We start from the raw sequence: 15,773 nt of genomic DNA, 5'->3' as shown, positions 1-15,773 counted from the left end.
AGAACAAGTGGCCACAGTTTAAGAATAAGGGGTAGGCCATTTAGAACGGAGATGAGGAAAACCTTTTCAGTCAGAGAGTTGTGAATCTGTGGAATTCTCTGCCTCAGAAGGCAGTGGAGGCCAAATCTCTGAATGCATTCAAGAGAGAGCTAGATAGAGCTCTTAAGGATAGCGGAGTCAGGGGGTATGGGGAGAAGGCAGGAATGGGGTACTGATTGAGAATGATCAGCCACGATCACATTGAATGGCGGTGCTGGCTCGAAGGGCCGAATGGCCTACTCCTGCGCCTATTGTCTATTGTCTATTATCTATTGAACCCTGCGGTGCAGCCCATCTGGTCCAGGTGACTTATCCACCCTCAGACCTTCCAGTTTTCCAAACACCTTCTCCTTAATAATCACCACTCCACTAATTCCCAGCCCCTGACTCTGCTGGTGTCTTGCACTGTGAAGGCTGATGCAAAAAGTTATTCAATTCCTCTGCCATTTCTTGATTTCCCATTATCACTTCTCCTGCATCATTCTGCAGTGACCCAATGTCCACTCTTGCATCTTTGTTTACTCTTTATATATCCATAGAATATTGCTATCTTCTTTTATATTATTGCCTAGTTTCATCTTTTCTCTCTGTATTGTCCTTTTAGTTACCTTTTGTTGATCTTTAAAAACTTCCCAATCCTCTGACTTCCCACTAATCCTTGCAATGTTATGTGCCTTCTCTTTTGCTTTTATGTTGTCCTTGACGTCCCTTGTCAGCCATGGTCGTCTTATGCTCCCCTGGAATCTTCCTCCTTGGAATGAAATGATCCTGCACCTTCCTAATTATCCGCAGAGATTCCTGCCATTCCTGCTCTACCATCATTCCTACTAAAGCACCTTTCCAATCAATCTTTGCCAGCTCACGCCTTGGTAGTCCCCTTTGCTCGCAGCTGTAATACCAACACATCCAATTTCACCTTCTCCCTTTCAAATTAAATCTAATCATATTGTGGTCACTACCTCCTAGTGGTTCCTTTACCTCAGGTTCTATTATTAAATCTAGTTCATTGCACAACACTAAATCTAGAATCACCTTATTCCTGGTAGGCTCCACTTCAAGCTGCTCTAAGAAACTCTCTTGGAGGCACTCTGCAAATTCTCTCTCTTGGTGTCCAGTGCCAACCTGATTCCCCCAGTCTACCTGCATATTGAAATCTCCCATGACCACCATAGCATTGCCTTTGCTGCACTCCGATTTTATTTCCTGATGCACCTTGTAACCCATGGGGGTGTGGGGAGAAGGCAGGAACGGGGTACTGATTGAGAATGATCAGCCATGATCACATTGAATGGCGGTGCTGGCTCGAAGGGCCGAATGGCCTACTCCTGCACCTATTGTCTATTGTCTATTGTCACATCCTGGCTATTGTTTGCGAGCCTGTAAATAACTCCCATCAGAACCTTTTTACCTTTGCAGTTTTTTATGCTCCACCCACACGGACTCTGCATCTCCTGGTCTTAAGTCACCCTTTGCTAAGGACTGAATTTCATTCCTTCCCACCCCCTCTGCCCATCTGTCTGTCCTTGCGATAGGATGTGTAGCCTTGAATATTGAGCTGCCAGTTCCGATCCTCTTGTAACCACGTCTACGTAATGCCTACAACATCAAACCTGCCGATTTCCAACTGTGCTACAAGCTCATCCACTTTGTTCCTTATGCTACATGCATTCAAATATAATACCTTCAATGCGGTGTTGACCAAGACGTGATCAAGCGTTGCCCTTTCCCAGGTAGGGCCCTCAACATATTGCCAGAGGAATCTTTCCTGAACACATTTGACAAATTCCACCCCGTCTGAACCTGTCACACTATGACATTCCCAGTCAATGTTGGGAAAATTAAAATCCCCAACTATGACATCATGATTAGACCTGCAGCTGCCTGCAATCTCCTAGCACATTTGTAGGATCAACTAAATCCCTCGACAGAAAGCAAAGAACAAACGACACTTAGCCGAGCCAGACACCTTGTGTCCCGTTTATTCCAGAAGCCTCTTTTACCTACATTCTCATCAATCATAACCCGTGTGCAGATAAGGCCAGTTAGTGCATCTGACCTTGGATTGTTATTGAGCTCTTGTGGCTGGATCTTCTCGTGAGGCTGCTGGCAAGTCGCCAGCGATGATAGGCTGTATGCAAAATCAATGTGGGCATGAAGGTGCCACACATTTGCTCTTTTTAATTCCTGTGGACTATTTGGGGGCCTATAGTACAACCCCAGCAAGATGATCATCCCCTTCTTGCTCCTCAGCTCCTCCCTTATATAGCCCCACTAGACAAACCGTCCAGAACATCACCCCTGATCACTGCCATGGCATCCTCCAGAACCCCCTCCTCTTTTACCGTCACCCCAGTCTCTCCTGAAGCACCTGTACCCTGGAACATTCAGCTCCCAGTTCTGCCCCTCTCTTAACAAGGTTTCCGTAATGGCTACATCGTCCCTATCCATGTCCCAAGTTCATCTGTCTTGCCCATCAGACCTTTTACATTAAAAACGTGCAATTTAAATCGACATTCCTCCCTCCTTCCCTCCCCAACTTCTAATCTCTCGCCTGCCTCGTCTTGTATAAGATCCCATCCCCCTTCCAATCTAGTTTAAACCCACCCATGTTGCACGAGCGAACCTGCCTGCCAAGATATTGGTCCCCCTCTGGTGAAGATGTAACCCACTCCTCTTGTATTGGTCACCTCTGCCTCGGAAAAGATGCCAACTGTCCAGAAATCTAAATCCTTGCACCGATTCCTCAGCCACACATTCCTCTCCCCTAGCTTTCTGTTCTTACCCTCACTAGCACGAGGCACGAAGCAATCCAGAGATAACTACCCTGGAGGTCCTGCTTTTCAGCCTTTCACCTAATTCCCTATAACCATGGTGCAGAACCTTCTTCCTCTTCCTACCTATATTACGTGTGCCCACATGCACAATAATTTCCAGCTGCTCCCCCTCCCTCTTGCGGATTGTCACGCAGCCGCTCCAAGACATCCTGGACCCTGACACCAGGGAGAGCAGCATACCATCCTGGAGTCTCGACTGCTGCCGCAGAATCTCCTGTCTGCACCCCTAACTATTGAGTCGCCCACCACCGTGGCTCTGCCTGATGTCGCCCTTCCCTGTTGAGCCTCAGCCCCAGGGTTAAAGTCACAGCCCTGCCTGCTACTCAAACTTGAAGTATCATCCGTCCTGACAGCTCCCAAGAGGGTGTACCTGTTTTGAAGTGGTACGGTTACTGGGGTCACCTGCACCACATTTAATTCCCTTCCTTGTGATCACCCACCTTCTCTCTTCCTGGTCCTTTGACATGATGGTCCTCTCCAGGAAGCTATCGTTTTCCCGGATGGTCCTGAGATCATCCAGCTGCTGCTCCAGTTCCCTAACGCGGTCCTTCAGGAGCTGCACCTGGACACAATTCACACAGGTGTAGTCTTCTGGGGTACCAGCAGTTTCCCTGACTTCCCACATCCTGCAGGAGACACACTGCAACAACTTGCCTGCCATTACCACTGCTGCCAAATCAATATTTAAATAAAGATTTACACTCTCAGAGCTGATTGTACCTTATCCCCGATCTGCTACTGATAGCCTCCTCGTTGAAAACTGCTGAACCAAAGACTCACACTTTACCTCCACACAGCACTTCCCCTCAACACACTTTCTCTCCCAACACGGCCGCTCCACTACACCTAGCCTTACTTTTATTTGCTATTCAATTAATTAGTTTGGATGTCCTGCCGCTCCTCCTCCGACCTCAGAGTTAAGTGTTCAAGGCTGTCCCTGGGTGGCGTTTTTAGAGTTCCCGCACTGAAACTCACTTGGGATTCCCTTGATGTTAATTCACTTCATATATCAAGTCAAGTCAAGTCAAGTTTATTTGTCACATACACACACACGATGTGCAGTGAAATGAAAGTGGCAATGCCTGCGGATTGTGCAAAAAAAGAATTACAGTTACAGCATATAAATTAAAGTTAATACAGAGAAGACAAAATTTAGTCCCTGGAGTTATAATAGTTAACAGTCCTGATGGCCTGTGGGAAGAAACTCCGTCTCATCCTCTCCGTTTTCACAGCGTGACAGCGGAGGCGTTTGCCTGACCGTAGCAGCTGGAACAGTCCGTTGCTGGGGTGGCAGGGGTCCCTCACAATCTTGCTTGCTCTCGATCTACACCTCCTGATGTATACGTCCTGCAGGGGGGCGAGTGTAGTTCCCATGGTGCGTTCTGCCGAATGCACTACTCTCTGCAGGATATTATGGTGTTGGTAAAAAAATATTGGAATTGGGCAGTGTAGGCTCAAAAGATTAAATCAATTGTTTATATCAGCCCATTGCTAATTCAATATAAATCCAGTTCAGTACTGCACAACACTAGTTACTGCCCAGACAGTTAACTTGAAATCCTCAATATATTTAACATTCATGGTTTCACAAACTGCTATATTGGTAAAATTTGCTTTTTTTCAAATATAGCTGGAATCTCCTCTATCTATATGTCTCTGGAGTTCCCCCTATCTACACATCATATTGATCTCTTCCATCTGAAATCTCCACAATATAATCTGTAATCCATTGTGTCCCAATGATTTACAGGGATGTATTTGTATATGATCTTTGTTTCTGCTTGTTTATGTGATTTCCTTTATCTGTGCCTCATTTTTCTCCCCCCCCTGTCTGTCCCTTTCTATAATCTGCTCAGTTCGTATATCCCCTTACACTAGGTAAAAGATATTTGAATTGGGCAATGTAGGCTCAAAAGAATAAATTCATTATCTATCTGCTCATTTCACTAAAATAGTGCATTTACCCAATCTATTCCTCTCATGATCTTATACATCTCTAAATATTTATACCTACATATTTCACTCCTGCCGTATCCAAGAAGGTACAGGAGCCTAAAAACGGTGATGTTCAAATTCAGGAACTGCTTCTTCCCTACAGCTATTAAATGCTACAACCTCCAAATAAGCTTCCAACTAAGATTTAGGAGCATTGTTTTTGTCTTTATTTGTGTTTCATATACTGTCTATTGTTCAGTTTCAGGATAAAAGACAATAAAACACTCTTGACTCTTAACTCCCTTGACTCATGAAGATCACCTCTCATCTACCTGCGCTCCACGGAATAAAGTCATAGACTGCTCAATCTCTCCATATAGCTCAGGCTCTCAAGTCCTGGCACCATCCTCATCAATCCTCTTTGCACCCTTTCCAGCTTAACAACATCTTTCCTGCAACTGGGTGACCAAAACTAAGCAAAATACTCTAAATGTTGGCCTCGCCAATGTCTTGTACAACTGTAACATGACCTTACAATTTCTATACTCAATATTCTGACTGAGGATGGGGGCTAATGGAATCAAGGGATATGGGTAGAAGTCGGGCACAGGTTACTAATTGTGGATGATTTGCCATGATCACAATGAATGGCGGTGCTGACTCAAAGGGCCGAATGGCCTCCTCCTGCACCTATGTTTCTATGTTTCTATGAAGGCCAATGTGCCGAAAGCCTTCTTGACCACCCTACCTACCCGTGACGCAACTTTCAAGGAACTCATGTACCTGCACTCCTAAATACCTCTGCTTTTCGACACTCCCCAGAGCTCTGTCATTCACTGTGTAGGTCCTGCCCTGGTTAGGCTTCTCAAAATGCAACACCTCACCCTTCTCTATATTAAACTCCACCACCAATTCCTCAGCATATCTGCCCAACAGATCAAGATCCCACTGCAATTTTTTATCACCATCTTCTCTATCTACAATATCACCCACTTTAGTGTCACCTGCAAAATGTATTAATTGAAATAGATGAAAAACAGCAACGGGCCCAGCACCGAATCCTGAGGCACACACTAGTCACAGGCCTCGGGTCCAAAAAAAACACCTTCTACCATCACCCTCCGATTCCTTCCATGAAGCCAATTTTCTATTCATTCAGCCAGCTCTCCTTGGATCCCATGCAATCTGACCTTCCAGAGCAGTCTACCATGCAGAACCTTGTCAATTGCTTTGCTGAAATCCATGTATACAATGTCTTCAGCTCTGCCCTCATTAACCTTTTTGGTCACATCTTCAATAAACTCAATCAATTTTGTGAGACACGATCTCTTATGTACAAAACCGTAGATAGACACAAAATGCAGGAGTAACTCAGCGGGTCATCTTTGGAGAAAAGGAATAGGTGATGTTTCAAGACGCAATGGTCCAGTGTTGGCTGTGGAAGAGGTGATAATTAAGGGATACAAACAGTGAAATTAGCAAGACTAGGGTGGGAGAGGGACTGCGAGAGTGGGAATGCAAGGGTTACTTGAAATTGGAGAAATCAATATTCATACCGTTGGGTTACAAGCTACCCAAGCGAAACATGAGGTGCTGTTCCTCCAATCTGTGTGTGGTCTCACTCTGACAGTGGAGGAAGCCCAGGACAGAACGGTCAGTATAGGAATGGGAAGGGGAGTTGAAATGTTTGGCAACTTGGAGATTGCACAGGCAAGGTGTTCAATCGCACAGTCTGCGTTTGGTCTCGCCGATATACAGGAGGGGTAGGCCATTTAGGACTGAGATGAGGAAAAACAAAATTCACCCAGATTTGTGATTCTGGGGAATTCTCTGCCATAGAAGGCAGTGGAGGCCAATTCACTGGATGTTTTCAAGAAAGAGCTAGATTTAGCTCTTTGGACTAAAGGAATCAAAGGATATGGGGAAAAAGCAGGAATGGGGTTCTGATTTTAGATGATCAGCCGGGAATGGCGGTGCTGGCTCAAAGGGCCGAATGGCCTACTCCTGCACCTATTTTTCTGTTTCTATGTTCTATGAGTCCATGCTGACTATCTCTAATCAGTCCCTGTCCAGCTAAATGTATGTATATCTTATTCCTCAGAGTACTCTCTGGTAATTTTGCGACCACAGATGTTAGACTCACTGGCCTGTAGTTCCCAGGCTTTTTCCCTGCAGCCCTTCTTAAATAGAGGTACAACATTTGCCACCTTCCAGTCTTCCGGCACCTCACCCTTATTTAATGATGACTCGTAAATCTCAGCCAGTGCACCTACAGTTTCTGCTCCAGCATCCCACAGTGTCCTTCGATACTGTATGTATATTCAGGCTCGGAAAATTTGTCTAGCTCCATATGCATTTGGACCTTTGGTCTAAAACAATTGTAAGGGGAATTACAGACGATAGAATTGGCTCTTAAATGAGGAGAATGGTTGGAGCACCTATTGTAATTATTTCCTTGGGTTGAGCTGCATATTCTGATTGTACTTTTTAAACTCTCTCTTCACAGATAATAGTAATATTTACAGATGGAATAGATGACCGTATGGAAAACCTAAAGGAAGTATCACATAAACTCCGACTTGATGGTAACTTACTAAACAATGCAGTTTTGAAGATATGAGCACTAAATGTTGGCAAAGAGTGGTGGTATTTAACAAATCATTCAGAAATTTCCCAATTATTTTGTCTGTTAGATTTTGATACATGTTTATTTTAGATATGGAGATCTTAATCATTAGAATGTTTTCAGATATTAGGATGAAAGAGATTCCACTGAAGAAATAGAAACAAAAGGAAATAGAAACCATGTGCATTTCTACTTGAGTCTTGAGTCTTTGATAGCACTTTTTCTGGATAGACTATATCCCTTTCATCTATGTCCCACTCATCTGCATTTGTGCATCTGGATGTGATTTACAAAAAAAATAGAAAATGTGCCCGTTAATGCATGTAATGATGTTTCAGACTGCAGTGGATAAGTACACAAAGTGAGGGGAAACTAAAGAGAGAGAGGGGGGTTGCCTGATCATCAGTGCAATTAGCTGAAACAATGGAAAGCATTACCCATGTAATTTCTATAAATTACCAAAAAGAAAACGGGTAACCTGTGAGCAATGTGCAATGCAGTAAGGTGTAAATGTCGCAGAGAAACACTCTGACAGAAATCAAGAAAGTTCAAAAATATTTTAATAGGGGACAATCGTTTTATTTTTGTAACAGGTGTGAATGCATTGATTGTGGTTCCCCTGGAAACTAAAAGTACTGACAACTTTACTGAACTAGAGTTTGGACGAGGGTTTGGATACAGAAAGAAACTGAGGATCAATATGCCCGATATTGGAAATGCTTTATTGTCAGAAATTGTAAGTTATTTTGTAAGATAACCAAAGGTTAGCAGAAGTATTGGAAAATAGCTGTAATAAACAATTTGTACTTTTAATCATTTGCTTTTAAAAAGTTAATTTTATTTAGAACTGATGGACAAATTTGCAATGTTTATTGACAATGCTTATTGACAAAGCACTTCATTGAGTATGTAAATGGTTCAATGTCTGGTTTATTGCATTTATCCAAGATATAGCATCTAAATGCTTACGTCCATCCTCTGACATGCCCTGGTTATAAATATTATTGATATCTTATAAGATATGGTTGTCCAGAAATTATTTGGCATTCCATAAAACTTTTGTGTGCAATGCTTGGGATCACCAGATGACAAAACTTACTCTGGGTCCATTATGTATATGACATGCATTCACAGACAGAGATGTGTAGTGATGTAAAGTACATGCCATGAATGTTTTGACACCACATGGGCCAAGTACAGTTTTGCATCTGAAATTTGCAAATGTCATGGGCACCAAAGAAGAACCGAAGGTAGCTTCTGATTTGTTTAAGAGCATTGTGTATGGTGGTGAGCCTCCCAACATCAATATTTAGTTGTGCTCTTGTGTACTCTGCACTCATTTAAAGTCTAGACTCTTTTCCATCGCTCACAAATTTGCTTACAGCTGTCCTGAATTTCCCCTTTAATAGAATAGTTCCTTTATTGTCATTGTAACATGAGCCATGTACAACGAAATTGTAAAATGTCAGCCAGTCAGTGCACCATTCAAACATTTCTAAAAGCTAACGATACATACAAGGTAAAATATTTTAAAAAAGATAAACAACTAAAATAAATATCATGAAAATAGCACGCATAAACACCCAACCCTACATCCTTCTGTCGATTTCACAGTCTCTTATTATGTATCGCCCCTGCGTTCCTTGGCGGCTACATTTAGTGCCTTTATAGCAGTGGGGTAAAAACTATTTTTAAGTCTGTTTGTCCTTGTCCTTGTAGATCTGTACCGTCTGCCTGACGGTAACAGTTCAAACAGGGAGTGTCCGGGGTGGGAAATGTCCTTTATAATACTCTGGGATTTTTTGATGCAGCGGGAACTGTGTAAGTCCTCCAAGGTAAGTAGAGGGCAGCCGACAATCCTCTGGGCGTTGTCAATGGCCCTCTGGAGCGCTTTCCTCTGAGCCGCTGTGCAGCTGGCGTACCATACGCATACACAGTATGTTAGGATGCTCTCAATGTAGCACCGATAAAAGGACAACAGCAGTCTCTGAGTGATGTTATTCTTCCTGAGCACCCTCAGGAAGTGCAGTCTCTGCTGGACCTTTTTCAGCAGCGCAGAGGTGTTCACGCTCCACGTCAGGTCCTCCTCAATATGGATTCCCAGGAAGCGGAAATCCGCCACCCTCTCCACACAGTCCCCTCTGATAGTTAATGGTACCATGTCCGTTTTATTCTTTCTGAAGTCTATTATTATTTCCTTTGTCTTTAAGGTGTTGAGGAGCAGGTTATTTTCTCCACACCACACTGTCAGCTGCTCCGCCTCATCCCGGTAGGCGTACTCGTCCCCCCCGGTGATGAGTCCCACCACCGTAGTGTCATCCGCAAATTTGACAATGGTGTTGCTGTGGTGGGCGGGGGTGCAGTCATGTGTATAGATGGTGTAGAGCAGGGGGCTCAGCACGCAGCCCTGTGGAGAGCCGGTACTGAGGCTGAGGGCCGTGGATGTGTGATGGCCCACTCTGACTCTCTGGCTGCGAGCTGACAGGAAGCTATTTATCCACATGCAGGTGGAGTGTGGAAGTCCCAAGTCCCCCAGTTTGTCCACCAGTTTATGGGGAAGGATGGTATTAAAGGCAGAGCTGTAGTCCACAAAGAGCATCCGCACGTAGCTCCCCGGCTGCTCCAGGTGGAACAGTGCAGCATGGAGGGCTGTGGCTATAGCGTCCTCTGTGGATCTATTCGCTCTGTACGCAAACTGGTGGGGGTCAAAGCTTCGGGGCAGGAGTGATGTGATATGACCCCGGACCAGTTTTTCAAAACACTTCATCACCACTGGTGTGAGTGCGACTGGCCGGTAGTCGTTGAGGCTGGAAATGTGGGGTTTTTTGGGCAAGGGGACTATGATTGCGGACTTCAGACAGGATGGAACAGTGGACTGGGCCAGAGACTGGTTGAAAATCCTCGTACAGACTCCAGCCAGCTGGTCAGCGCAGTCCTTCAGCACGCGTCCAGAGACGCCGTCGGGTCCAGTAGCCTTCCTTGGATTGATGGCCCGCAGCGTGCGCCTCACCTCATGCTCCTCTATCTTGAGGGTTAGGCTGCTGTGGACCATGTGGTGTGATATGGCTGTCTCGGGTGGCTCCACTTCAAAGCGAGCAAAGAAGAGGTTCAGCTCCTCTGCCAACGAGGCGTCACCTTCAGCAGCTCCAAGGTTGGTCTTATAGTTGGTTAGATACTGGATCCCCTGCCACACCTGCCTGCTGTTGTTACTGTCCAGGTGGTCCTCTATCTTCCTCCTGTAGTCTAATTTGGCCTCTCTGATGCCTCTCTTCAGGTTAGCTCGGGCCATGCTGTATAAAGCCCTATCGCCAGACCTAAAAGCAGTGTTCCTCTCTTTTAACAGCCAACTTCTTACCTTCTTACACTTCTTACCTCACTTCACCTCACCATCCATCTTTAACCAATCATTTATCGATACATTAAGAGTGATAATTATCCTTGGTCTTTTATTTTATTCGGTTGGCTCCCATCTAAAGAAAAACTACTGCAATTTGACTGCAACCTCTTCGCTGCAATGCTTATGGAGTTTAATTGTTCCTCACCTACTACTGTTTAAAGCAAAATAGCAAAAAAATTAACTTAACAATGCGGGAACAAGTGGTTAATCTTTCTTAACATTGTATGATGTTGCAGGATACAATTGCAGAGAGGGAATGCTGTAAAATGTGTTGCAAGTGCGTAGGGCAGCCTGGACCAACAGGACCTCAAGGAACAAGAGGATCTTATGTAAGCCAAATTTTAGATTTTACTGAATGACACAAGACTCCTAAATTGGCTATGTTCCCTAATCATTATGTTGTTGGACCAGAATTCTGGAGCTGAAATATCATTATTTGAAAATAGATTTTTATGGAGGTACAAAAATGAATAAAAATAACCATGTCTGTTCAGAGTTTTGTCATTTCTTTAATAGGTTTGTAAGAAGGGAACTTGGTGGCTGCTTAGGTCTATATGTGACTCCAGATCCTTAACAATGTGATTGTTCAATGTGATTGTTTTAGTGGGAATAAATGCAGTCATCATCAATGAATAGATTTTCAAAGTAAATGGCAAGAAGAGATACTTTCATTAAAAGGCATGGTTTACATTTTTATGTTCTAATATTTGGAGCACATATTAGGGAAATAAATACTTGCAGTGAATTTCTGCAGTTGTATGTTTTTTGAATTTGTATAAGTTATGTATTAAAACAAGTTGAGCAGTAACGTCAGTTATTTTACTGCTGTAACCCATCAGAATCAGATAGAAATGCTTGCTACTGGCAGAAAATGGTCTGACGTTTCTATTTAATATGGGTAAAATTGCTCTGATAGATTCCCACTGTTTTTTTTGTGGAATCATTTAAATGAACTCTCAACAATTCATCTTGCAGGAATGTTTTGATGAATACTTGAAGACTGTAGTTCAAGTCTTGAATACTTGAAGAGTGGGAAGTGGGAAGAATTTCAGCAGTTACTTTTTGTTGCCTTTTATGAAAATCTCAGTTTTCTCTTTGGGTCTGCTGGGAATTTTCTGATTTACACTTACCATAGTTCCGTTGATAAAATGTTGTAAAAAGACAAACCTTCTGGAGTAACTCAGCGGGTCAGGTAGCATCACTGGAAAAAATGGATAAATGCCAATGAAGGTTTGAATGAAGGATACAACATGGATTAGCCTTTGTCCACCCATCTGCCAATCAACCCCCCCTCGCCTATTTCCGTCTATTTCCCAAGCTTTGTCCCACCCCACCTCTTTCCCTGCTTTCATCCCCCTCTTCACAGCCCCTCCCCCAACTATCATTAGTCTGAAGAAACGTCCCGACCCGGAACCTTGCCTATCCTTGTTCTCCAGAGATTCAGCTGAGTTATTCTAGCACTTTTTTAGTGGGTTTTTAGTAAACCAACATCTGCAGTTCCTGAAGTCTCCAGGGTGCCAGCGTCTCCAGTTCCTCACATCTCCAGGTGAGAATGTTCTGATAGGCTACTCTGGGGTTCAACTATTGCAGCTATTCAACCTAACAATAAGCCCAGTTCCAAAGATGCCAGGTCTGAGCGTACAATGATTTTGCTGAGGATCTTGTAGTACGTACAGCCTCACAACCAAGGACCTTCAGCAGTGGGTGGATCGAGGTCGCAGCCTGGGTCTTCCTCTGCTCTTGGACTAAAATGGATGGATGATTGTTGGGCAAGATCAACATGCTACATAATTCATTTTGGGACGCATCTGAAGTTTTGTATTATGTCATTGCACGGTGGCGCAGCGGTAGAGTTGCTGCCTTACAGCGAATGCAGCGCCGGAGACTCAGGTTCGATCCTGACTACGGGCGCCGTCTGTACGGAGTTTGTACGTTCTCCCCATGACCTGCGTGGGTTTTCTCTGAGATCTTAGGTTTCCTCCCACACTCCAAAGACGTACAGGTATGTAGGTTCATTGACTGGGTAATATGTAAAAATTGTCCCTAGTGTGTGTAGGATAGTGTTAATGTGCAGGGATCGCTGGGCGACGCGGACTCGGTGGGCCGAAGGGCCTGTTTCCGCGCTGTATCTCTAAAAGAAAATAATGTTTTTTAAAAATGACCATCTGAATATAGAACAATATCAGATCCTTTGCACAATGGATGTTGGAGTGGGGGAATGGCCATAGAATTCCATCTATGCCAAAGTCCCAAATCTCATTTAATAGTATGTTCCAATTTCCATCTAAATGAAGGATCCTCCTCCCTGATCCAAATTACTTGATCAGAGTCAACATGAGAAGCATCTTCGGGTGCTAAATTTGGACAGGACCTCATTTTATTATTTCCAAAATAATTTGGAAATCTTTCCGTGACAATCTAGAGACTCTTACAAGTGAGTATTCATGTCAGATTTTTGAGGCGCATTCTGGGACAACCAAACCAGTGTAAGAGAGCCGAAATGCAGGCCGCTTGTCTTTGAAACAATTCTACTGTGAAAGGTAATGCTTCTTTTATTTAACTTGACAACGTGGAAGTCTTTGAGCAATTGTGAAGGTTCCATCGGATAACTTGTTAGGAAAAGGTGGTTCAGATCAGGATTTGAACTTGCGATTTCCCTGATCTTTGGGCTCAGGACCGTGCCAGCCCATCCACAGCCTTACTGAAATATTATTGGAGCAAATGCAGAAACCTCCAATGTCCAAGTTGAACATGTTTGATAACTGTTTATGCACCTTTATTATTTCAGGGGAACGCAGGTCAAAAGGGAACTAGAGGATATACAGGAGAAGAAGGGGCTGTGGTAAGTTTGTTAAGGTGAAAGACTTTTTTCAAAACGATTTTTAAATGTTTAAGGTAAGATGGAAATATTGTTGTTTGGAAAACTATTGAGATTATGACAACCGTGCATGGTCTCTAAAATGTATAGAAACAGGCAATTAGGCAGGTCCTGCATTGCCAAGGGATATGTTGGAAAGGAGTGTGGAAAGTGAAGAGAGAATCTGAAATATAAGGGAGGTTTCAGAAAGGGGCGAACAGAGTATTTTAAGTGGCAATCAAGTTGAGATGTTTAGGGTGATTAAGTTCAGTTTAGTTTATTGTCACGTGTACTGAGGTACAGTGAAAAGCTTTTGTTGAGTGCTATCCAGTCAGCAGAAAGACAATACATGATTACAATCGAGCCATACAGTGTATTTACAGTGTATTCACAGTGTATTACAATACATTTACAGTACAAGGGGATAATGTTTAGTGAAGAAAATGTTGCTGTTGGAATAGAGATTTAAGAGTGTGGAGCGATTGTAATATGTGTTTGTGGATCTGCTTCTGTGGTTAGCACGCATATGGTCGCCTGGGTTGGGTGCCATTTTGGAATCAAAAGAACTCAGTGGGAGATAACCTCTGATTTAGGGGTGAAGGAGGGATAAAATGCATGGTAGGTTGTTCAGCACTGATCGTGGAATCAAAGAACTGTTGCAGATGATGCGAGGAAACATTTGTGAGGCAAAGGGTAGTAGGTACGGACTATTTTCTAAATGAGGAGATAATTCAGAAATTGGAGGTGTAAAGGGACTTGGGGGTACTGGTGCGGGATTCCCAAAAAGTTAATTTGCAAGTCGAATCGGTAGTAAGGAGGGCGAATGCAATGCTAGCATGGGCTAGAACACATGCATTTGGAATATTTTGAGCAGTTTTGGGCCCCATTTCCGTGGAAGAATGTGCTGGCTTTGGAGAGGGTCCATAGGAATGATTGGGTTTACATATGATATGCATTTAAAGGCCCAGAGCCTGTACTCACTGGAGTTTAGAAGGATGAGGGGGGACCTCATTGAAACGTTCAGAATAGTGAAAGGCCTGGATAGAGTGGATGTGGAGAGGATATTTCCACTAGTGGGAGAGTCTAGGACCAGAGGCCATAACCTCAAAATAAAAGGACGTACCTTTTGAAAGGAGATGAGGAGGAATTTTTTAGTCAGTGGGTGGTGAATCTGTGGAAATTATTGCCACAGGCGGCTGTGGAGACCAAGCCAATGGATGTTTTTAAGGTGGCAATTGACAGGTTCTTGATTAATAAGGGTGTCAGGGGTTATGGGGAGAAGGCAGGAGAATGAATTTGATTGGGAAATATAGATCAGCCAATGGACCCAGCACCGATCACAGAGGCATACCACTAGCCATGCAATCTAACCTACTGACTGCATAGCACGCAACAAAGAAGCTTTCCACTGTACCTCGTTACGCATGACAATAATAAACTAAACTACAGTAAACTGAATCTTCATGGTTCCTTCTTCAAAAAACTCAATCAAATGTGTGAGACGTGATCTTCTTATTCCTCTCCAGTAATATTCCTACCACAGATGTTAGGTTTACTGGTCTACAGTCCCCCAGTTTCTCTTTGCAGCCTTTCTTAAATAGAGGTGCATCATTAGCCACCCTCCAGTCTTTCAATACCTCGGGTATGGCTAATGATGACTGATATATCTTAGCCATGGCTGTGGCAATTTCTTCTCTAGCTTCCCACAATGCCATTGGATAGATTTGAAAAAGGCCAGCCGAGTATGATGCCAAGACCAGTCTGCCTGCATATCATTCCTATCCCTCCATTCCCTGCATATGCATATGCCTTTCCAAAAGTCTCTTGTTTTATCTGCCTCCAACACCAGCACTAGCAGTGCATTCCAGGACTCGTCACCCTCTGTGTAAAATAACTCACCTTGAACATTTCCTTTAATCTTTGCCCCTCTCACCTTAAATCTATGCCCTTTAGTATTTGAATTATCCATCCTGAGAAAAAGGTTCTGACTGTCTATTTTATCTATGCCTCTCAGAAATTTTATATACATCTATCAGATCACCAGACAACCTCCAACATCCCAGAGAAAACAATCCAAGTCTATCC

The 15,773-nt window shown here is 43.6% G+C and overlaps 1 protein-coding gene across 1 annotated transcript in view; it reads left to right on the top strand.

Moving 5' to 3' along the window:
* Nucleotides 1–15,773, top strand: part of LOC144601442 (collagen alpha-6(VI) chain-like) — a 109,309-nt gene that overhangs the window by 43,192 nt on the left and 50,344 nt on the right. The window contains exons 12-15 of the mRNA XM_078413570.1: nucleotides 7,315–7,393; nucleotides 8,028–8,170; nucleotides 11,068–11,160; nucleotides 13,620–13,673. Coding sequence (XP_078269696.1) covers nucleotides 7,315–7,393; nucleotides 8,028–8,170; nucleotides 11,068–11,160; nucleotides 13,620–13,673 — 369 coding nt within the window. The remainder of the gene's footprint in view (nucleotides 1–7,314; nucleotides 7,394–8,027; nucleotides 8,171–11,067; nucleotides 11,161–13,619; nucleotides 13,674–15,773) is intronic.

Source organism: Rhinoraja longicauda, chromosome 2 (genome assembly GCF_053455715.1).
Source record: "Rhinoraja longicauda isolate Sanriku21f chromosome 2, sRhiLon1.1, whole genome shotgun sequence".
In the NCBI taxonomy this organism is placed as follows: Eukaryota; Metazoa; Chordata; class Chondrichthyes; order Rajiformes; family Arhynchobatidae; genus Rhinoraja; species Rhinoraja longicauda.
This window is presented reverse-complemented; position numbering and strand designations above follow the sequence as displayed.